This window comes from Mustela nigripes, chromosome 4 (assembly GCF_022355385.1).
Source record: "Mustela nigripes isolate SB6536 chromosome 4, MUSNIG.SB6536, whole genome shotgun sequence".
NCBI lineage: Eukaryota > Metazoa > Chordata > Mammalia > Carnivora > Mustelidae > Mustela > Mustela nigripes.
In genome coordinates, this window is record NC_081560.1 from 13683353 (window position 1) to 13706520 (window position 23168).

Below are 23168 nucleotides of genomic sequence, written 5' to 3' on the forward strand. Positions count from 1 at the left end.
GTTCTAGAGCATTCATGTAGATTATTGGTTCTCAAATGTCATTGAGCATTAGAATCACCTGGAGGACTTACTAAAACATGGATTGCTGGGCCTTATCCCCAGCGGTTCTGATTCAGTAGATCTGAGAGGCTTTGGGGGTGGTGCTGGGAATTGCATTTCTAAAGGTTCCCAGTTGCTGGCTGATGCTGCCGGGCTGTAGACCCCATCCAGAAAACCACTGCCATAGGGACTGTTTTTTTTTGTTTTTTTTTTTGTTTTTCAGAAAATTGGGCCAAAACTTTGCAAAAAATACTTTGCTTACATATATGATGGACTTAGAGCTTCTTGACTTAGACCATTAATGACAGATTTTGTGCCTGTGTGAATGCCCAGCAGAGAGCCCTGAGTAGTGCACGACTTTCTTACTATGTGGAGTGGCCTGCGTGTTGCATCCCTGGCTCTCGCTCAGGCAATGACACTAATGCCTCTTCATCATGGACAATCAAAGCAAGTCCTTCAGACTTTCCAAAACATCCTATACAGGCAGCGCTGCTTCTGTGCTGTAGAGAACCACTGATCTACAGGATTTGTAGCTGACAAAATTTTTCATTTGTGATTTCAGGGTGAAGCTGAAGGCTTTATGCCTTTAAGCATACAAATGGCACCCCTTGAAAGTCGATCTTTAAAGGAATTTTTTTCATGTGTGCCACAGCACAATGAGGGATCAAAAAGTGAAAAATAGAAAGAATATGGGGTCTGTTTTAAGAATGAATTTTTACATGCAAACATATGTGTATATTTATACATTTGCACGAAAGCTTTATGTTCAGCCTGTGGATTTTTTTTTTTTCCCCAAAAGTTAGGCATCACCTCTTAGAAACAATTCTTACTTTGAAGACATGTTTATGGGAAAATAAGACATCATTTTAATTGCCACCGTTTGTATCTTAGGACCCATAACCCTTCACAGTGAACTGTGGGTGATCTGCCTTTTTCTTCTTAGCGCCAGGTCTCCCCTCGGTCCCGCTCTTGCTCCTTGCTTAGTCCCTCAGGGCACTGCTTGCCTCAGGACAGCGCTAATGAAGAGGGGAAGGGCTTGGCCAGTCCCGTGTCCCTGTAATGGCAATGTGCTCACCTCATTCTTACCACATTTGACTCCTCTCGGAGGAACATCTTCAACGAGAAGTTGGATTACGTTTGTAAGCTAAAAAACTAAAACAGCAACAACCACAAAACCCATCACCTATCCTGTACCATGATTTTGTCTGATTGGATCAATGCATTTGTTTCCTCAAAGTCAGCAGAGTCTGGCATGTGTTCGGTTCTTCATAAATACTTGAATGAATGTGTCTACAGATAATAATCAGCATCAGCTTCTCGAGCTCTGGCGGAGTAGGAAGGAAACTGATGTTGATATTTTGAGTTTCTCATTTCACAGGTAGTTATCACATTTGTTTGGCTTAAATATTGAAAACTCACTGATGCGCATTTTAACTGTTCCAGGGTGGATTCATGCTGTGCTCACATCTCAGGACTGTATGGCTTTTGGGGGGAACTTTCTGCACAACCTTAACATTGGCATGCAGCTCAGGTTTGTGTCATCAGTATTTAACGGATCTTTTGTCTTTTCTTAAATAAGATATTATTTCTAAAGTTCTAGAAAAACTAATTCAGCAATGTATTTTAATTGCATTCTCATGGAGGGAGGTAGGCCCTGAGGAATTATGAAGGACCTTTAAACCAAATGTATTATAAAATTTTGTCAGGACGACTCCTTGATGCATTTCAACCCTAAAAACAGAAAGAGTCATTTATTCAGTTTGATACGAAATGTAACCCTGAATTTCAAAATTTTACAAAATGTGGGCTCTGTTGTTTGCCTGTTTTTATAGTTAGGGGAATGAACCAAATCCAGCCGGACTCAGGTGTGACATGGTGCAGGGGGAAAGTCATCCTAAGTCAGGACTGCTGTCAGAACACCTGCTTTAGTTTGCTATGGGTAAAGGATTAACAGCTGTTTCCCCTTCTGTCTGAGACTGACCTTTGGGTAACTCTATTCCTCTGGTGGTCTGAAGAGAGTAGAATGTTACCAAGCTACATGGCTTAAGGTAAAATGATTTCTGATTAATTAACTGCATCAGGACCGGGAGAACTAGAGATGCCCAGGCAGAAGCCATGTCTTTGGGCTTTCCTGAATGTGGTGACTCTTGTAACCTGGCGTGCCCAGGGGGAATGCTGGGAGCTCTGTGTCTGTGGAGATACTGTGAGAAATAGCGCCATGAAGCTCAGAGTGGGGGCACCTCCCACACCCATCAGATGTGAATCTTGTTTCTCTACCTGGAGTGTCCCTGGGGGAAAGATGACTACTGGCTATGGGGACTGCTGCCAGGACTCCCACAGAAGCATAACGCTGGCAGGCTGTGGATCCTGTCTTCTCACCGTGACCAACGCCGGGGTAGTAGAGCCTAAAGAAAACTCTGAGTGGGTGTTGTGGTGCTAACATAGGGAGCTGTTTTCTACACATGCTGTTTTATTTGTTACGGTGGAACCCTTATAACGTTCCTTTTGCTAAAACTACGATGCAAATCCCAGGGTTCTGATCTTTGGGAAGACCCCAGTATAAATCTTCAGTATACTGTCCGATTTGTTAAGGTCCGAGCTGGATAAGATCACAGTTCATTCTTGTTCAAGTGTGGTGGTGTTAGGTGATACACACTAGTTGATTGGCCTTACGTATTGTGGCCTGCTTGTTTTATTTTCCTTAAGTTGGTTGCCTCCATTTAGCTTGGAAATGTTAATATTAATAAGTTTCTTCAAATTTTCTTTAGGTGTTACGAGATGGAAAAAAGGCTAAAAACACCAGATCTTTTCAAATTCCCTTTCTTTGAAGCCATATGTTGGTTTGTAGCCAAAAATTTGCTGGAAACCTTGAAAGGTAATTCATAATCTGTACATTATGATGCATGATGTTTGTAAATTCATGAAAAGCCACTGATAGAAAGAGGGGCCTTTTTTTTTTTTTATTATGGTGTAGCTATTGCCCCTGTTTTGTTTTTTAAAATGCATGATTTCCCCCGCCAAGAAACCTTCTAGCACATTAGTGTCTAGCCCATAGCCTTAAAAATCAGTTCTATGAAGAGCTGCATCAGAGCAGCACAGGAAGTGCTGGAAAATGTTCATTTCCCCTTGGACTCTAGTACCCTGCACACAGTGTCAGGCATGTAAACGTGCTTCCCTCACAAAAGTACAGTTCAAGCTATGGGACTGTTACTGTCATGTGTGTTCCTAAACATTTGTTTTTACAAATCGAGGGGATTTTTCATGTCCTGAGAGAACCAGGGAGTGCCTGAGCCATTACTGTTAGGACTGTGATGCTGGCTGGTCCAAGGCACCTGTTAGCGCAAACCAGCTGAAGGTCAGACTTTGAGTCTGTTGAAGAAGATGGTTCCTTTTTTTTAATTTTTAATTTTTGAAAGAATTTATTTATTTGAGAAGGAGAGAGAACACAAGGAGGTAGGAGGGGTAGAAGGAGAGGGAGAAGCAAGCTCTCCAATGAGCAGGGAGCCCAGTGTGGGACTCAGTCCCAGGACCCTGAGATCATGACCTGAGCCAAGGGTAGACGCTTAACTGACTGAGCCACTCAGGTGCCCAGGACATTCTTTTATTTAAACCTAGCTACCTTTTTTCCTGCAGAATTTCAGATTTTGGTGTTTTATCTTTGGTTTAATAATCTTTGAGCAGTCAAGCTGGAGGCTGATTGTCACATCTACTTCTGACCATTCTTTCCCTTGTGCCTGTGAGAATAGAGTTCATGGTGTTTTTCTGTTGTCTGACTTTTCTTGTCAGTTTGCAGATAGTGCTATTATTATAATGAATTTTCAGAAGAACAGATAGATTATAGTAAAGTCTGTTCTAAACATAGCCCCCCCCCCCATTTAAAAGTTACACAGGAAGAAAAGGTAAAATGAGAAGAATCAGTAACTTACTTCCCAGGATAACATGCACAGAATTAATGATAAAAGTCATTTATGATTTTTTCCTCAAACAGCAAAAACAGAAAACACTCTCCTTGGGAAAAGCCGTAGGGCCCCATCCCACACCTTGGAGCAGTACAGATAGAGATCAGTGTCTTAAGTGGTGCAGAGAGAGAGAGATGGCAGAGGAAGGAGCCTGTGGCTGAAGGGGATTGGCTGCTTCCTGCACAAGACCAGTCTTTCTCCAGAAATGCGCTCTTACCCTGAGCCCCTGACTCACTCAGTGTTTTCGGGTATTGGCAAGGCTGAGGCACCTGTCCTCAGTGAGTGTGTCTTGGTGTCTTGGTTGCAGGAATCTCCAGGGGACCACACATAGTGTTGCCATGTGTAGTTTCCAGTGGGGTACTGGGCAGTAAAGTTTTCAGTCTCCTCTTCAAGTAGAAGCCTAGAAAAATAGGAACACTTACAAATACTTCCAAAAACATGTATAAATGTCCTTGTGTTTTGGAAATAAAACCCAGTTACCGAACCCTCCAGATAGGAGATTGGCAGTTAGTACTCATTTCAGGGCTGGGGCTCCTGGGTGGGCTCAGACTCAGCAGGGAGCCTGCTTCTCTGTCTCCTACTCCCCTGCTAGTGTTCCCTCTCTCGTTGTGTCCTCTTTGTCAAATAAATAAAATCTTCAAAGAAAAAAAAAAAAAAAGGAAGTGCAGAGCCTTTTTCCATCTTTTCTTTCTCACTTACATATACCCACCCCTCAAGTGATGCTTTGTCCTAATGTCCAGGAGGAGTTCATCAGTCACCTCTTTAGGACAAATTAAGAATTTATCTGAAAGGTAAAATCTGGCTGTTCCTCTTGCAGCCACAAACAGCAAAGTGCTTAATCTTAGAACAATGATTTAGCCCTTGTTCTAGGCTATTGAGAGTTCAGAAATATTTTTGTTTTAAGATTTTTTCTTTATTTATCTGACAGAGATCACAAGTAGGCAGAGAGGAAGGCAGAGAGAGGAGGAAGCAGGCTCCCTGCAGAGCAGAGAGCCTGATGTGGGGCTCGATCCCAGGACCCTGGGATCATGACCTGAGCCGAAGGCAGAGGCTTAACCCACTGAGCCACCCAGGTGCCCCCAGAAATATATATATTTTTAAATTTATTTATTTGACAGAGAGAAACACAGAGAGAGGGAGGGAACAGGAGCAGGGGGAGTGGGAAAGGGAGAAGCAAGCCTCCTACCAAGCATGGAGCCTGATGCAGGGCTCGATCCCAGGACCCCGGGATCATGACCCGAGCCAAAGGCAGATAGATGCTTAACAATTGAGCCACCCAGGCGCCCTGGGAGTTTAGAAATATTGAGGTCTAATTGAAAACATGACCCTATACATCAACAGCTGAAGAAGATTACTGTAAAAGGATATTGGAAGGCCAGTCAGCTGGATCGATACAGGACAGGAGACCCGGCCATACTAGTGAGTCAGTCCAGTCCCGCTGAGTCTGCGGCAAAACCACCGTTGCACCAGCTGCCGTCGTCCCGGGCATTCAGCCTGGAAGCAGCGATGCTGGTCTTACCATGCCGCATTATGTTCTTTCATCCCTGATCTTTTAACCTTCCATCGTGGCCCAGTATTTGCGGGCTCTCAGACCGTTATAAGGCTTCCATGATTGGGTAAATGGAAAGAGATAGTATGAAACTTAACTGCATTTAGGGTCAGTAATAATAAAACAGAGAACTAGTTTTGGACATATGTAAGTAAATCAGCCATTGGACAGAAGTGAAACCTTTTGTTTTTGCTTTGGCTTTCCTGCATGTTTGACCACATCTGATACATTTTTGTGTGAGTTTCAGATGATTTTAAAGACCCAGAAAAGATGTATGTGTGTGTGGTGTGTTTACCTTTACATTTGTGAGCTGTGTCCCACCTTGTAGCTGAGTGTATAGACCGCACACGGCATACACACATACACGGTTCTAACAGTTTGAATATTAATTACAGGCTCACCTGGGTCGCCTGTACCACTGGCTCAGCCTTGCCAGTGCCTTAGAAACATCCGTTTTTCCCATTGCACCCTCCTCCTTCCCTTCCGAAGAGAACCCCTATCCTGAGTTTTGTGGTAATCCTTTTCTTCAGTTTTATCACCTGTGTCACACATGATGAAGTAGTTTAATAGTTTCCATTGATAGAGTTCATGTGAGTAGGTCCATACTGACATAGTTCCACGACTTGTCTCTTGCTCAGACTGTCGGTGAGCTCCCTTTTACTTGGAGCCTTCAGTACAACTACATTTAATGTCATTTCTTTTCTTTTTCTTTCTTGCTTTTTATTTCACTGTTTTCCCCTCTGGGCACCCGGCAGTTACACAGTTTGACAGTGGGTGGCTCGGCAGCTGAAGCTAACCGTGTTACCTTGGGGGCCCTCTAACTCCTTCCCCCCCCCCCCCCCTTCCATTCCCACAGAACTGAGAGAAGATGGTTTCCAGCCTCAAACTTACCTAGTACAGGGAGTGAAAGCACTGCATGCTGCTTTAAAGTTATGGATGAAGAAAGAAGTAAGTTGTTTTCTTTGGAGAAATAATTGTTAATTATTTCTGTGGCAAGATTGAAAACAAGCATCCTTATGCTGCTTTGGCAGCACGTGAGTGGTAGCAGTCGAGGGAATGGAAATCATGCTTTTGGTACAGCCTCCATTTTATTGTATGGTATATACAAATGTGCTGGCTTATGTTCATATTAGAATTAAGTATTTCTTTAATCTGGAAAAGAAAGTAATTCAAATATATTTAGGATATTGATTGGGAAATGAACATGTAAATATAGGATAATAAATAACTTTAAACTTGCATCTGCTCTTGTTATCCCCATTTTACTATGGAGAAGCTGAGGTTCAAATAATTCTATGTAACTTGCCCAGAATCTTGTGGAGGACCTCAGACTAAAGCTCAGTCTCTGTGACTGCAAAGCCCATATGCCTTTCCATGCGCTAGACTTTTCATAAAGACGAAAGAAAAGGGAGGTCAAAGTTCAAGCAGGAGCTTTCATTTTCACTAAATGTGAAGTTAGCATTTGAATCCTACTACCTCCAAGAGCTCATCCCAGGTCCCCATTTGGAATCCGTGTGTTCTTCCCTTCTGCTTATGTAGTACGTTTCTTATGCCAGTGGACTTAAAAGTAGTATCTGTAAAATAATATATTCCTGTCCCCTTCACTAGGTTTATGAGCTCTTGAAGACCAGGGAACTTTACATGCAGCTCTTTAATAAGTGATAGATACGAAAACTGATGAGAATATATTTCCATACTAATTTGTTGAACATCTGCTTGAAATAAAAATCCTGCTCTTAAGAGATATTGAAGACAGTTATTAATAGGTTACCCTCCCAGTAACTTTTTACTCCTTTCACTGTATTATCACTGCTAGTATGTAGCCGTTAGAGCAGGGCACTATGGAAGCAATCAGGAAAATAAATATCAAGTCTTTGAGTGTTAGAGAGGTCATCATGTAGATGAGGAGTCAAGGCATAAGTAGATTACAGAACTATTTAACAAGATAATAACAAAATATATGTTGCAAAACCTGTAAAATTTGTTATCTGCTGAAGGCTTTAGATAAGTTGTTTTCAAACTAGTGTTTGTCAGAGTCTTTTAAAAAATAAACTCCCTGGATCTTCCCTGGGAGACACTGACTAGTTTGGTGGTAGGGTCTGAGCCTCTGTCTTTAACAAACTTTGTAGGTGATTTTGATGCACAGTAAAATTCATCAGTGATAATACTGTTAATTCATGACGTTTGAAGTGCTCTTTTAAAAGCACGATATTTGCATTTAACTCTGTTCACCTTGTGGCCTGGTGAGAGGCATGCCGCTCAGCGTAGTGCTCAAGGACGTGGGCTCTGGAGTCAGATGTTTGGATTCAAATCTCAGCTGTGCTGCCAGTAAACTAGCGAACCTCTGTGCTTTCAGCCCTGTGAAATTTACAATTTCATAATTGTAAAATGAGACTAATAGTAGTATCTCTGTCACATTGTTGTTGAAAGGCTTAGTGAGTTAATGCTCAGAAAGTGCTTCACAGTATAGAACAGTATAGAATCTTGACTGGCACTTACTTGCCTGGCATGTAAGTTAGCACTTAACGTTGTTACTAGTTTGTTTTAACAGACTCTGCTAAAACCAAGGAGAAGATATAAAGCAAAAGTAAAAACTAGCGTATTGAATGCATCTAAAAAATTAAAATATTCTTAGATACAAAGGTTAATATTTAGAAATAGACATAAGAAATAATGACAGTAGTTTGCATTTGGATAGGTATGGTAACTCACCGATTCCTCTGTCCTATGGATGGGATCTTCTTCCTAGTAAAAGAAAAAAAGTTTACAAAAATTTATTAAAAATTAGACCTCCCATAGGAAATAGGATCATTTTTTAGTGCCTGTGTTCCCACTTGTAAATGCTTATGTATTATGAATTAAATGTTGGGCTTAATTAGTTACCTTACTAATTATAATAGTAGTTAAGAGTCCCAATAGGCTTTGAGGGATAGAGTACAGTGTTATATCTCAGTATAATGCAAAATTCACTGGGAGACAGTCCATCTCTAATGCAAGCTGAGAGGATTTTGTAAGTTAATAAGAATCTCTTTAAAGAGTATTGTCCCAACTACATGAACTCTGATACCTGGCTTACTAGTATTTTTTTTTGTCTATAAAATCTAGAGAATTCAAAATTTGTTTAGTAAATAATTTTTATCTATTATAGTGTAAATAACTTTGGTTGTCTTATCTTTGTTAATCCAAATACAGCTTGTATCCGAACATGCTTTTGAGATCCCAGACAATGTCAGACCTGGACATCTTATTAAAGAACTTTCAAAAGTAATTCGAGCAATAGAGGTAAGAGTAGAAACGGTCATCTAAATGCTTGGTTACTGTCTGCTTTGAGAAGCAAATGGATCTACCATTACATTACAAACATTCAAAAGCCCTTATACTCTTAGATGAAATAGAATGAGCTGCATTTTTGGAAGGAATCTGAGATTTTCAGGCTTCCAAAGTCCTACAGAGAAATTTAGAGGACTGTATCCTAATGAGGTAATAAGAAAGCAGTTACCAGTCACTTCAGTTTCTTCAGCTTCCTCCAAGAATAAGAAATAGAGCGTACACAAAATTTCAGATCCCATTCATTTCTGTTGGGCAGAGATGAATATGTGTTAAGTAAATAGAGGAAGAAAGAAATGTAAGGTGGGGTGAGTAGAGCCGGCTGGAACTGGTTTGGAAAGCGGGATTCTGTTAGTGGTGTGCGGCAAGGAGACTGAAGTATTAGAACAACTTGATTATGTACATGCCCCTTGATAAAAGCCCATAAAATCTGAGGTTAGGTATTTTAATTTATTAATTAGGAACTATTCTGGGTATTAAAGGAGATTTCAATTAAAGGAATTCTTCAGGAAGGTGGTTCTGTTAGTATCTAGCTTGAACTGAAAGGAAATTAAGTGCAGGAATGGAGGCTAACTGGTAATTTAACAGCTTAGATTAGGGCTGTATTTGGGGAATGGAGAGAGGTATACATCTAAGAAATAATCAACTGCTGCATTTAGTATCCTTGGATAAAATATTTCATCTAATTTTCAGTGTGTTCAGACATGGCAGAAAAATATTTTCTATTCTTTTTTTTTAAAGATTTTATTTATTTATTGTTAGAGGGAGAGAGAGAGCGCGAGCATAGGCAGACAGAGTGGTAGGCAGAGGCAGAGGGAGAAGAGCAAGGAGCCGGATGTGGGACTCGATCCCAGGATACTGGGATCATGACCTGAGCTGAAGGCAGCTGCTTAACCAACTGAGCCACCCAGGCGTCCCAATATTTTCTATTTTTTTTTTTTTTAAAGATTTTATTTATTTGACAGACAGAGATCACAAGTAGGCAGAGAGGCAGGCTGAAAGAGAGAGAGGAAGAAGCAGGCTCCCTGCCGAGCAGAGAGCCTGATGTGGGACTCGATCCCAGGACCCTGGGATCATGACCTGAGCCGAAGGCAGCGGCTTAACCCACTGAGCCACCCAGGCGCCCCGAATATTTTCTATTTTTAAAGAGTGGTAGTGGGCGCCTGGGTGGAGTCCCGCATCGGGCTCTCTGCTCAGCGGAGAGCCTGCTTCCCTCTCTCTCTCTCTGCCTGTCTCTCCATCTACTTGTGATTTCTCTCTGTCAAATAAATAAATAAATAAATAAAATAAAGAGTGGTAGTAATTGCATATAAATAGATTTTTAAATCAAAAGTCACATATGTAATCTTAAGTATATATATAGATGTATAAATAAATATAAATCTCATGATAACAAAAACTAAGAATAAATAAGAAAGACGTGGGTCTGTATGAAAAAAACTATATAAATCTTTACTAAGGGAAGTAAAATAATAGTTGGATAAATGTCATTTTAAAAATACCTCAATTCTAAATTAACTTTACAAATTTAAATTGCTGAGTTATACCTGCAAGAATAATTGGGCATTATACTGAGCTCGAAGCGGGGCTTGATCCCAGGACCCTGAGACCATGACCTGAGCCGAAGGCAGAGGCTTAACCCACTGAGCCACCCAGGTGCCCCTCCAACAAAGTGTTTATTTATTTATTTTTAATGGGAGCGTTGAGAAGGCAGCAAAATGGCTGTAGAAAAATATGCAAAGAAACTAAAGAAGAAAGAGAAATGCCAATCCGATAAAAATATGAAAAATGTATGTCTGGCCTATGTGTCAAGGCTGCTTGCCTCTCTTAGTTTGGTTTTCCTTTTACCATTGTGCCACTTTATTTTCTTTTTCTCCCACCTTTTCTCCTTGTGCAGATAAATTTCTTTGCTTCACTTCTCCCAAGACCCCTTCATCAAGCTATGTGAGAAAGTATTCAGTATGTGAAAAAGTATTCAGCCACATTTTGCCAAATAATTTATGATTTTGTATGATCATTTATCTAACGGGCAGAAATAAAATTCTATATTCTTGTCCTGCTGTTTAGGAAGTATAAAGTAGTTTGTGCTTTCTACATGGCATATCCCGAAATTGAGCATTTTCCCTTTAATAAAATAAGAGCATTCTAATTAAACTTGGTAGATTAACCATACCTACTTACTGCTCTCACCTCTTGGTACTAAAATGATAGTAAAAGAATAAAAAAGATATTCCTTAGGACACCTGGGTGGCTCAGTTGGTAAAGCGTCTGCCTTTGGCTCAGATCATGGTCCTGGGATGGAGCTCCACATTAGGCTCCCTGCTCGGCAGGGAGTCTGCTTCTCTCTTTCTCTCTGCCTGCCACTCCCCCTGCTTGCGCTTGCTCTCTCTCTCTCTGTATCAAGTATGTTTTTGTTTTAAAGATTTTATTTCTTTATTTGAGAGAGAGAGAGAGAGAATGAGAGAGAGGGAGCATGAGAGGGGAGAGGTCAGAGGGAGAAGCACACTTCTGCTGAGCAGGGAGCCCGATGCGGGACTTGACCCCCGAGATTCCAGGATCATGACCTGAGCCGAAGGGAGTTGCTTAACCAGCTGAGCCACTCAGGCGCCCCTCTCTCTGTATCAAATAAATAAAATCTTTAAAAAAAAAAAAGAATAAAAATGATATTCCTGAAGACAGAAAGTAATAGAGATGAACTCCGCACAGTTTTGGAAACTGGAAAGCAAATATACAAGTGATCACTGACTTCGCATGCTAGAGAGAGCCAGAATCTATGTGGGTAGAGGGAGAAGCCCAGAGATAGGTCTCACTTGTACAGGAGAACCTACAAAAAGCCAGGAATTAGGGATGCTAGGACCCTCCGAATATAAGAGTGGAGGTGGGATTGAGAAGAGGTTTGATTATAGGTCTGTTTAAGGAACGAGTTGATCTCCAGATCCCTATCTTAACACGTGCTGAAAACTCTAGAGGTTTAGTTGTTTGAGAGGTTGAACTTGACACTGGACTTCAGGACACTGAACCCTGCTGAGGGACATGGGTACCATGCTGAAAACAAGAGGATTAAGTGGCAGTCTGCATAGTGAGTGATTCTTTTTCCACTTGACTCTCTGAACACTGGCACCCTGGCCTCTGCCTGTAAGGCCAAGAAGATCCAGTGATCGTGACCATTTGAAACCTTCTGATGGAGCAACCCAGGCGGCTTCCTACAGTGAAACCCACCAGTTGACAAAGCCCTACTCACACAGAGCTCCCAGTTAGCTTTTCTCTTTTTACATGCAGTGAAATGCACAGATCATAAAAGTACAGTTTGAGTTTTGATGAAAACTCAGTAGACGCTTATGTAACGAATACTGCCACTGAGACCTATAAATCATTTTTGTCACCCCAGAACGTCTTTTCTCCCCCTTCTAGGCAGTCTGACTACCGTAAGCTGCCGCCGTTCAAACCTCTGTGGTTCTCATTGCAGATTAGTTCACCTGTTTTTGAATTTCAAATAAACGCAGTCATGCAGCTTATCCTAGTTTTGTGTCTGGCTTCTTTCAACATCATGCTTTTGAGATTCGTCTGTGTTGTTGCATCTGCCAGTAGTTCTTTTTTTTGCTGCTGGTGGTATTCCATTGAATGACTATACCATAATTTGTTTTCCCTTCTCCTGTTGATGGATATTTGGGTCATATACAGATGTGGCCGCTATGAACAAAACTGTTACAAATAGGGCGCCTGGGTGGCTCTGTTGTTAAACATCTACCTTCGGCTCAGGTCATGGTCCCAGGGTCCTGGGATTGAGCCCCGTGTCAGGCTCCTTGCTTGGCGGGAAGCCTGCTTCTGCCTCTCCCACTCTCCTTGCTTGTGTTCCTGCTCTCGCTGTTTCTCTCTCTGTCAAATAAATAAATAAAATCACTTAAAAAAAAAAAACCTGTTATAAACAACCTTGTATTTTTCTTGTAGCAAATACATGTTTTCATTTTGCGGGGATTAAGTACCTGGGAATAGAGTTATCAAGTTGTAAGTGAATTTCCACTTTATAAGAATCTGCCATACAGTTTGCCAAAATGGTTGCACCGCTGTCACCATTAAGGTGTAGGAGTTGTCGTTGTTCTGTATTCTTGCTAGTGTTTGGTGTTTTCTGTCTCTTTAATCTTTGCTTTTCTAGAGAGTATGAAATGCTATTTCATACGCTGTTAATGTGCATTTTCCTGAAGACGAAAGATGTTGAGCACCTTTTCTTGTGCCTTGGCTATTTGTATTTTTTCCTATGAGGTACCTGTTTGAAGTTTTTGCCCATTTAAGAAATTATGTTGTTTTTATTGATTTGTAGGAGTTCATTACGTATCTTTGACACAAGTTCTTTGTCATCCGGCATGTATGCATTCATATATGATGAACATTGTAAATATTTACCCATAGCCTGTGGCTTATCTTTTCATTATCTTAGTGGTATTTTTTCCGAGCAGAAAATTTTAATTTTGAGGAAGTCCAATTTAGAAATTTGTTTTCTTACTTATAGTTAGTATTTTTTAGTGTCCTCTCTAAGAAATCTTTGCCCACCCCAAGGGTTGAAGATACTTTTTTTTCTTTCTGGAAGCCTTTACATTTGGGTAAATAGCTAATCTTGAATTTTTGTGTGTAGCATAAGGTAAATTTAAGGCATTATTTTCCTTCCATATGTTTATCTGGTTCTCTTACCCCACCATTTTTTGAAACAGTTAGCTTTTTAATGCTTTATATTTTAAAATGCACAGAGAGCCAAGAAGAGTTTGGAAAAATAAGGGGGGGCGAAGGATTTGAAGGAAATAAATAAGTTCTTTAGCCCAAAACCCAAATATAATTGATATCCTTGAGAGAAAAGAGTATATAAATATTGCCTCCATGAAAAAAGAACAGGTGGCTGTAACAAAGGAACATTCATAGAAGAAAGAAAAGGGGTTCTTGGAAATTAGAAATATAATAGAAACAAAATATAGGGAAGCCTGGGTGGCTCAGTCGGTTAATCGACTGCCTTTGGCTCAAGTCGTGATCCCGGGGTCCAGGGATCGAGCCCCGCATCGGGATCCCTGCTCCGCGGGGAGCCTGCTTCTCCCTCTGCCTCTGCCCCTCTCCTCCCAGCTTGTGTGCTCTCTCTCTGACAGATAAATAAATAAAATCTTAAAAAAAAACAAAAAACAAAAAACTCCTTTCTTTTTCATTTTTTAGTAAAATCATTGGAAGATAAAGTTGGGAAAATCTCTCATAAAGTTAAAAAAAAAAAGACTAAAATAGGACAGAAAAATTTGAAGGTCATTTTACATAATCACCGTCAAATATTAGGAAGAACAGAGAGAACATGGTTTTTTGTTTTTTTGTTTTTTTTTTTAATTTGACAGACTGAGATCACAAGTAGTCAGAGAGGCAGGCAGAGAGAAAGGGGGGCAGGCTCTCTGCCGGGCAGAGAGCCCTATGTGGGGCTCAATCCCAGGACCCTGGGATTATGACCTGAGCCGAAGGCAGGGGCTTTAACCCACTGAGCCACCCAGGCACCCCAGAAAGAGAGAACATAGAAAACAAGGAGAAGATAATCAGGAATAATCAAAGAAAATGTTTTAGAATTCAAGGACACATCTTCCCTACAGAATGCCCAGTACAGTGAGTGAGAATAGACCTATGCCTCGCACATAGTGGTTACATTTTAGAATACATGTAACAGAGTATATACCCTGGGGTCAAGCCTCATGTAGGGGTTCCTATTCAGTAGGGAGCCTACTTCTCCCTGTGGGCTCGCTCTCTCTTGCTCTCTATCTCTCTCCCAAATAAATGAAATCTTGAAGATATCAAAGAGGCAAGATCACAAAAAAATTACCTCCCATGGACCCCTTTTCAGGAAGCTCTTAGAGGGCATGCTGTTCTCAAAGAGAGGACATAGGCCAAAAGAGGAGCTCTGGAATTCTTACAACAAATATGAAATATGCAGATAGGTAGAGAGCAGTGAAGAAAACAGGCTCTGCCCTCATGGAGCTGAGTAGGAAGAGGCTAGCCGTAAATACTTCAGTGTATCAGGAATTGACACATGCTGCAAAGAAAAATTTAGAAGGGGGATGAGATAGGGTGTGAGAGCCAAGATGGTGGTGGGGGTTGCAGTTTTAAGTGGTGGAGTGTAGGCGGGACAGGAGAGGTTTTCGATGACCTGTGCAGGCCGGGAGTACAGCCAGTCCGGGTCGGATCAGGAGGATGACTCCATATTTGTTCTTTATCTGAAATTCAAATTTAGCTGTGCATCTGGTACTTTAGCTGGCATTCCTGTCCAGGAGGGATGTCTCAAAAGATACTTTTTTTTTTTTTCCTTCCTGGAAGCCTTTACATTTGGGTAAATAGTTAAACCTTGAATTTTGGTGTGTAGCTTAAGTTGGATGAACCTTTAAGATACTACATTAAGTGAAATAAGCCAGCCACAAAGGTATAACTATTGTGTGATTCCACTTATATGAAGTTCCTAGAAGAGTCAAATTCATAGAGAGAGAAAGTAGAAGGTTACCGGGGGCTTGTGGTGAGGAGGAATGGGAGTTATTGTGTAATGGGCACAGAGTTTAGGTTTGGGAGGATTAGAAAGTTCTGGAAATGGATCGTGGTGTGTGGTTGCATAGCAGTGTGAAATGTCCTCAATGCCACTGACCTGTACACCTCACAATGTTAAATGGTAAGTTATGTATATAATACCTGATATGTGCCATGAAATTAGGTATATGTCCATATAATAAAAGAAAACTTGCAAGTAGTTGGCTCTGGAGAATGGGAATCAGGAATGGGGAAGAGTATACCACTGGTTTTCATGATATATTTATAGAGTTAATTTTTAAAACTACACAGATTGGTGACTTTGGTTTAAAAAGCAATTACTGATTTATGCAAATAATATATGTGAAAGAGTGTCCATCATAGGAAAGAACTGGAAGCAGCCTATAATAACTACCAGTAAGTATCAGGTCAATAAATTTGGCTCTATCTATACGGTAGAATACTTACTCAGCTTTTAAAAATGCTATTTAAAATCAAAGAAATATGTTCACAGTGTATTATGTGGGGGAGCGAAGGGGATAAAGGTCTCAGCAAAGCTTATGTTGAATCTTACGAGTGTTACGATTTGGTCTTCGTTATTTATATGAATGGTTTTTGTTTTTTAAAGTATTTTTATGGCTGATTATTGAGTCAGGTATATATCTGGCCTTGTCATAAAAACACTCTGAATTTAATTCTTAAAGGAGGAAAATGGCAAACCAGTTAAATCTCAGGGAATTTCTACTGTGTGTCCAGTTTCACGATCCTCAAACGAAGCAACTTCCCCATATCATTCCCGACGAAAGATGAGGAAACTTCGAGATCATAATGTCCGAACTCCTTCTAACCTAGACATCCTAGAGCTCCATACAAGGGAGGTCCTCAGAAGGTTAGAGATGTGTCCATGGGAAGAGGCAAGTATTATGTCACATGGTTGTAGAAAGAGACTTGGTTGTTCCTGAAAGTTTTTAAAGGGATAGTAAAAAAAAAAATAGTCTGGCATTGTTTGTTTTCTAATCTTTGCTTTGCATTGTGGGGTCCAGCAGTACAGATGTCCAGGAACAGGGAACAGGCTTCAGCTTTCCGAGCATCCATGTAGTAGGCTGAGTATATGTCATTTTCTTTGCGGACATGTTTTATTGAGAGTTTACCAGATACCCTACACTCTTCTAGGCTCTGGGGAAATTACCAGAGTGAGCAAAACTTAAGTCTCTACCATTGTGTAGCTTCCATTCCAGCTCCTCTTGGAAGAATGGGAGACGAGACATATACTAAAATAACATAATTTCAGATAATACGTACTTCAGAGGAAGCCAAGACAGTAGAGGGAGGGCGAGTAAAGGGGCTGGGCTGTGGCTGGCTCCCTTAGCTGGGGCCGCCAGGAGCCTCTTGGGTGGCAGCATTTGAGCTAACAAATACTGGAAGAAGTCAGGTGGATACAGAACTTCAAGGAAACTGAGGGACGAGCAAGTGCGGAAAAACTGTACCTTCCCCAGCATGCTGTACCCGCACGGGCAGCTACTGGGCTGGGAGACTGTTAGAAGAAACCCATTCAAATTTGGGAAATGCTGGCTTAGTGGACAAAGGGGCAAGGGGCAGGGCCTTTGTAAAACATGGTAGTGAGTTTGTGATGAGACACAACAGCCTCATTTCACATCCTGAGGAAAGAACAGGCCTAACTTAAAACGAAGAAGATAGAAGTGTTTCCGAATTAAAATATTTGAAGAAATTCTATAGAAATTCTAACTTAAAAGACTTTACATTTAAATAATTGTATTGATATTGTTTTAAGCTTTTGTTGTTCTGAACCTCTTTAACCCTTAGTATCTGGGAGAAGGTTCTCTTTGTTATTAAAGAAAAAAATTTCCACAAAAAAGAAACCTTCCTTTTTCAAAACCAGCTATGGCTGTGCTTTTATGCCACATGGTGGCCTTTGTTCCTGGTAACAGCAGGTGGTGATCTGTGAGCTGCTGTGGCCTACTGGGAAGGACGAGGGATTAGGTCAAGGAGAGGAGGACCAGGAAGGCTGAGCAGCTGAGCAGCTAGTGCTTCAGCAGGCAGGAGCAAGAAGAGAACTGAAACACATCCGGGCGCTGCTGCTCCAGCTTTTCAGCTCTCCGCAAGAGAGAGCTGAAAATGTCTTTGAATTTACTTGTCGTGAATTTTACATTCTGCTTTATAGAATGTGTTTTACTGGTGGTGCCCAGGCAGAAAGAGGAGCCACATTCATGCTGAGGTTTTAGGAACCACTTAGTGTTGGTGCTGCAGACACTGCACGGTTTGGGGTGTGGGGTTGTGGTGGGAGGTGGCACCGTCCTGGGTTCCTTCCTCTAGTGGGGCAGGTGTATCTGAGGACACATGGTAAGTTCAGTTCTGTTTTTATACTTTAAGGATGTCTTGAGCTCTAAACTGAATGGAAAATTTAACAAACATCTCCAGCCATCTTCCACGGTCCCTGAATGGAGGGCAAAAGATAATGATCTACGGTTACTGCTGACCAACGGAAGGATAATTAAGTACGTAAAGTCGATCACAGTGTCACACAGATGAGCTTTCGTGGATTCCCCCTGCTCATTTGACCCCTAGTCCCCACCAGTTCAGCTGTTCGGCTGCAGGGTCGCACTGTTTTGTGACGTGATTGTTTTCCCCTCTCTGTGCAGGGATGAGAGACAACCCTTCGCCGATCCAAGTCTTTATACAGTGGACAGCGAAAATGAGGAGGACAAGAGAAGGACGAAAAAGGCAAAAATGAAGATGGAGGAGAGTTCGGGGACAGAAGGGGCGGAGAATGAAGAGTCCGAGAAACCACTTAACAGTACGTTGGTTTGAATGGTCGTTTGAAAGGTCGGCTTACTACCCGTGAGAATACGTAAAGTCATGCGCTAATTTTAAAGTTCTGAAGTTTGTAGTAGGACTGAAAATTGTTGTGTCCCTAATACTCTCCTGAGAAATCAGAAGTATTTCTGAGTAGTTTGTCCATCGGGGAGATGTGAATGTGAATGCCACGTGACGTGTCATGCCCAGGGAAGGTGTTTTTAGTGACAAGGGTTTGTGCTGGTCAGTGACACCCTTGTCAGGTGACAGTTGTTTCAAGAGTCACATGAAAGCTTATGCATTTTATGGGCCTCTACTCGAAATAATAAAATAGTCAGAAGTTTAATAGTTGCATACATAATTTTAGTGAACATGTATATGGTTTTCAGCATTAGGAGACACACAGAATTAGCTCCCTGAAGCTATTAGTAATCAGGTACTGTTCTGTTTGACTGCCTGTTGACAGGAAGACCTCTGCTTGGTTACTAATTGGTTATTGTCAGTGTGACAAACAGTAATACCTCCTCCTTGAGATTGTTCTTCGAGTGAAGTCTTAATTTCTTAGCATTTTTCAGGGCCTCCTTATATACCCTTCTATGTTAAAAAGTGGTTAAATACTTTGATAACTTGACAAGAAAAATGAACGTTTCGTTTGTGTTGAATACCACAGTTCGAGCTAATTCTGAGTAAATCTGGTATTGCTGTAGTTGGTGACCCTGCATGTGTCACGTGCCGGGGGGAAAGGCTGCTCATCACTGGACTTACCAAACAGTTATTACTTGGCAGTGCCATGTGGGAGAGAAGGGCAGTGGTCAAGCCTGGTTTGTAAGCTTGTTGAATTCACTGTCTGCTTGAGTGCTTTTGAGGTTTAGGAGAGTTATCTTTTTGTTTTCTGTTAAGAGGAAAAAAATGCAAGAGGGAAAGTGAAAAGCATCTTGTAGCCAATTTTAGTGTTGGAGGTTTTTTTCTGGAAAGAAATAGAAAATTTCCACGCAAATGAGGAATGTATCATCTTGTTCAGTAAATGCCACAAACATTTTAAGAGTACAGTTCAATCTGTATCTTGGTCAATTCGGGAGAAAAGTCTTCAGGGGAAGAAAGGAATGAAGAAGAGGAAAGCAGTGGAAATGGACAGAGCCGGGGCAGTCGAGACCCGCGCAGAAGCCGGTCTGACTTTAGGTCTCACCCTGTTCATGAGCTTCCACTGACTTTCTCTTTTTCTCTCTTCCTTTGTCTTTGCAGGGTTTTTTACAAGTGTGAAATCGGAACTCAGGAATCGATCATCAGAATATTCTGATATTTCTGATTCAGAAGACTCTGGACCTGATTGCACTGCACTGGTATGCCCAAACCCCCGAGACTTGTGCATTGCTTGATGGAAAGATGACCCCGCCTTTCCTTCATCTGCGGGGAGTGGGGGGGGAATAAGTGACAGCTTTTCCCAAAGCCTGTCTCCATGACCTTTGTGGCACAAGGTCTTCCCTGTAATGGTAATTACACACACACAAAAGTGCGCAGGCGCGCGCACACACACACACACACAAACACCAGTCATGTGACTGTTGACATCTGATAAACATAGCTTTTGTCTGGCTTTAGAAAGGGTGGATGTTTTTACATTTCTCACATTTCTCCTAGATTATATTTCATTTGACTTTAAAGACAACTGGTACTATATCTTTTTTTACTAAGGAATTATATACTCCAATTACTAGAGGTTTTAACTCTGTCATAGAAATACAGAAATAGGGGCACCTGGGTGGCTCAGTGGGTTAAAGCCTCTGCCTTTGGCTCAGGTCATGATCCCAGGGTCCTGGGATCGAGCCCCACATGGGGCTCTCTGCTCAGCAGGGAGCCTGCTTCCCTTCCTCTCTCTGCCTGCATCTCTGCCTACTTGTGATCTCTGTCTAATAAATAAATTTTAAAAAATACATATTTAAAAAAATACAGAAATAATTACATGATAATTAAATTTCTAACTTTGGACTCATACAGTGTTTTTAGTTAGTAGAGACTTAATCAGATTTCTTATATAGATTTGCTTCCATTTAATTATTATCTCAGAAAAATAATTTTACCACTGAAGAGTCTGAAAGTTCAGGTGATGAAAAAAAACAAGAAATAACATCAAACTTCAAGGAGGACTCTACTGTGATGAGGAACTTCCTTCACAAGGGCCAGAAGCCCTCTAGAAGTGAAATTCCAATTAAAAGGTAGGCTTACCAACGGTTAGTGGCCTTACTACATTGTAATGTAAGCAGTATGAAAACATTTTTTTTTTCATTTTAACTTTTACCGAAGATGCCAGAAGAAGAAAAAAGCTCTTGTCCATCTGTTTACCTTTTCTTTAGGGAATGTCCTACCTCGACGAGCACAGAGGAAGAAGCTATTCAGGGCATGTTGTCGATGGCAGGGTTGCACTACTCCGCGTGTTTACAGAGGCAGATACAAAGCACAGACTGCAATGGTGAAGGAGACTGTCTCCAGGATCCCGGCGGCTGTCACAGCAGTAACCAGGAGGCTCGACAGGTGTATCGCTGTGATAAGCCAGTGGAATGTGGTAAGAAACATAAATGATCGGTCTCTAAAAAGTAACATAGGACCCCCAACGTCATAGCTCCCCATCCTAGTTGAGGTTAGACAGTATGAATAAGAACTGTTAATTGCACATCAGTAGTTGGAAATGGCATTAAGCATATTGGCCAAAAAAATACATAAAGTTGACAGATACAAGATGCAAGTTATAAGAACTCAAAATGTAAATTAATGTCTGGAGAATCGTGTTCACTGGCATAATCCTACCACTGCTGTTGCAAGACACTTAGTACTTGTTCCCTTTCGTAAGCCGTTCTGAGTGGAAGGAGTGTGGAGACATGTTACGTGGTCCGCTAGGCTTGAACCATCAATCCTCTTTCCTTTTGTGGGAGGGAAAACAAGTTTTGATCTGTTTCTGGTTGAGGACATTCTCTCTCCTACTTGAAAAAGAATTATTGGGAAAGAGAAGACTCAGTGATAGCACCAGTGATGGCCATGTAGTGTTTTCTTCTCTGTGCCTTTGGGGGAAATTTTGTTGCCACAAAGTCTGAGGAGGATGGGAAGGAAGATGGTATCACATGAAAGCCTGTGCAGAGATGCTTGCTGCAGAGATCGTGTTCATTCCCACCTGGTTGTGGGATTGTATACTAGCCACCTGACATCCATTTCACTTAATTCTTAAAACCTCATTTTGGTGTATGTAATAAGACTTTTACAGGTAGAAACAAGACTTAGTGAAGTTAACTGAACTTGCCTGTACTTACATAGGTAGCTGTTATCCACTGGTGTTGGAATTGGAATCGAGGACTGTCTGATCTCAAAACCTTGACTTATTGAGTAAGAGGAAACAGAGGTTTAGAGAGGTTAAATAACTTGACTAAAAATCCAGGCGTTATAGAAAAACTCAAATTCAGATCTAGGTCTCTCTGTCCACACCATTCTTTCTCCCTGTAATTTCTTTGGTCCTCACTTGAAAAGAAGGCTTCTGTGAAAATACTGCAGGATTCAGGCAAACATATGCCTTTATTCTATATGGAAAAATATACCAGTTTTAAAGAGAGTATATTGCATTTGGCTTTTCCATCTACAACAGATGGCCATAGAACTTGACTCTGGATCTTCCAGCATCTGGCACAAAAGCTGTCATATAGACAGTCTTTGAGAGAGTTGAAAGAATTAACATGTTAGATTGTGAGCTGATGACTCTTTTGTTTTTGAGAGGGAAAGCAGTGTGGTGGAATGTGTATGAGTAAATAAAGCGTTAACATAGTCGTTTTTTTAATAAAGAGTCAACCTAAATAGACTTTTAGTTTTAAACACTACGTGAATTTTGCTTGTTATGATCAAGTTTGTGTGGAGAAAATTTAATTAAAACTCCTGTTTAGGGTACCATGTCAAGACGGAAGATCAAGATTTGAGAGGTTCTTCCTGGATTAAACAATTTGATACAACTTCCAGATTTCATCTTCAGGTAATATGCAAGGCTTGAAACATCAAAAGCAGATTTAGGATCATCATTAACTCTTTTTCTGCTTTCTATTTTTTTTACTGCAACCAGTAATTAACGATTAGATCTGGAAAGCTAAAAAATAACTTAGGAGTAAATGCACATTTGAACAGCTATCTGTTTTTAGGAATTCTGATGTATCAACTAATGCAAGGCTCACGGGTAGACTGTGATCTGGAAAAGAATAGTTTAGTTGATTTAAGGAAAGTTGAAAACTGGCAGCCAGCACTTCTAGGTTATGTCCGGCTGGAAGGAAAGGGGGAAGAAAGTACCATGAGGATCTCTCTTTAATCTCTGATGTTGTTTCTTGAACATTTTTAGACAGCAAATTTCTTTGAGAATTTGATGACAGATAATGACTCTCTTTCCAGAAAAGTGTTCATCATAAATACTGATTTTTTTTTGAAAAAATTTTTTAAAGATTTTATTTATTTATTTGACAGATAGAGATCACAAGTGGGCAGAGAGGCAGGTAGAGAGAGAAAGAGAGAGGAAGAAGCAGGCTCCCCGCAGAGCAGAGAGCCCAACGCGGGGCTCGATCCCAGGACCCTGGGATCATGACCTGAGTTGAAGGCAGAGGCTTTAACCCACTGAGCCACCCAGGTGCCCCATAAATACTGATTTTTGCATAGCATTTTCTTATGGTTTGTGCCTCACCATTACTCAGACCATCCATTGATTCCAGATTAAGAGCCCTTACTCCAAGACACTTGATGTCTTGGGATCCCAGCGTATAAATGCTTATACCAAACAAAATGAACCTCAGATAGCTTTTTGAAAAGCCACAGCTTTGCCAGTAGCACCAAACAAGAAAAGTGATAGGACCTTTGGCTACAGACTTTGGAAAATGACAGCCAAAGAATCAAAATTCTCATGCTGCAGAGTAGAGTCCCCTAACTTCTCCAATCCC

At 41.0% G+C, this 23168-nt stretch overlaps 1 protein-coding gene across 1 annotated transcript in view; it reads left to right on the forward strand.

Annotated features, from left to right (window-relative positions):
- The window catches only part of KDM7A (lysine demethylase 7A), an 84742-nt gene that overhangs the window by 52263 nt on the left and 9311 nt on the right, over window positions 1-23168 (forward strand). Inside the window, exons 8-18 of the mRNA XM_059396283.1 lie at window positions 1483-1570; window positions 2808-2914; window positions 6404-6495; window positions 8740-8829; window positions 16107-16316; window positions 17794-17918; window positions 18063-18217; window positions 19459-19556; window positions 20281-20429; window positions 20568-20776; window positions 22137-22222. Coding sequence (XP_059252266.1) covers window positions 1483-1570; window positions 2808-2914; window positions 6404-6495; window positions 8740-8829; window positions 16107-16316; window positions 17794-17918; window positions 18063-18217; window positions 19459-19556; window positions 20281-20429; window positions 20568-20776; window positions 22137-22222 — 1409 coding nt within the window. The remainder of the gene's footprint in view (window positions 1-1482; window positions 1571-2807; window positions 2915-6403; window positions 6496-8739; window positions 8830-16106; window positions 16317-17793; window positions 17919-18062; window positions 18218-19458; window positions 19557-20280; window positions 20430-20567; window positions 20777-22136; window positions 22223-23168) is intronic.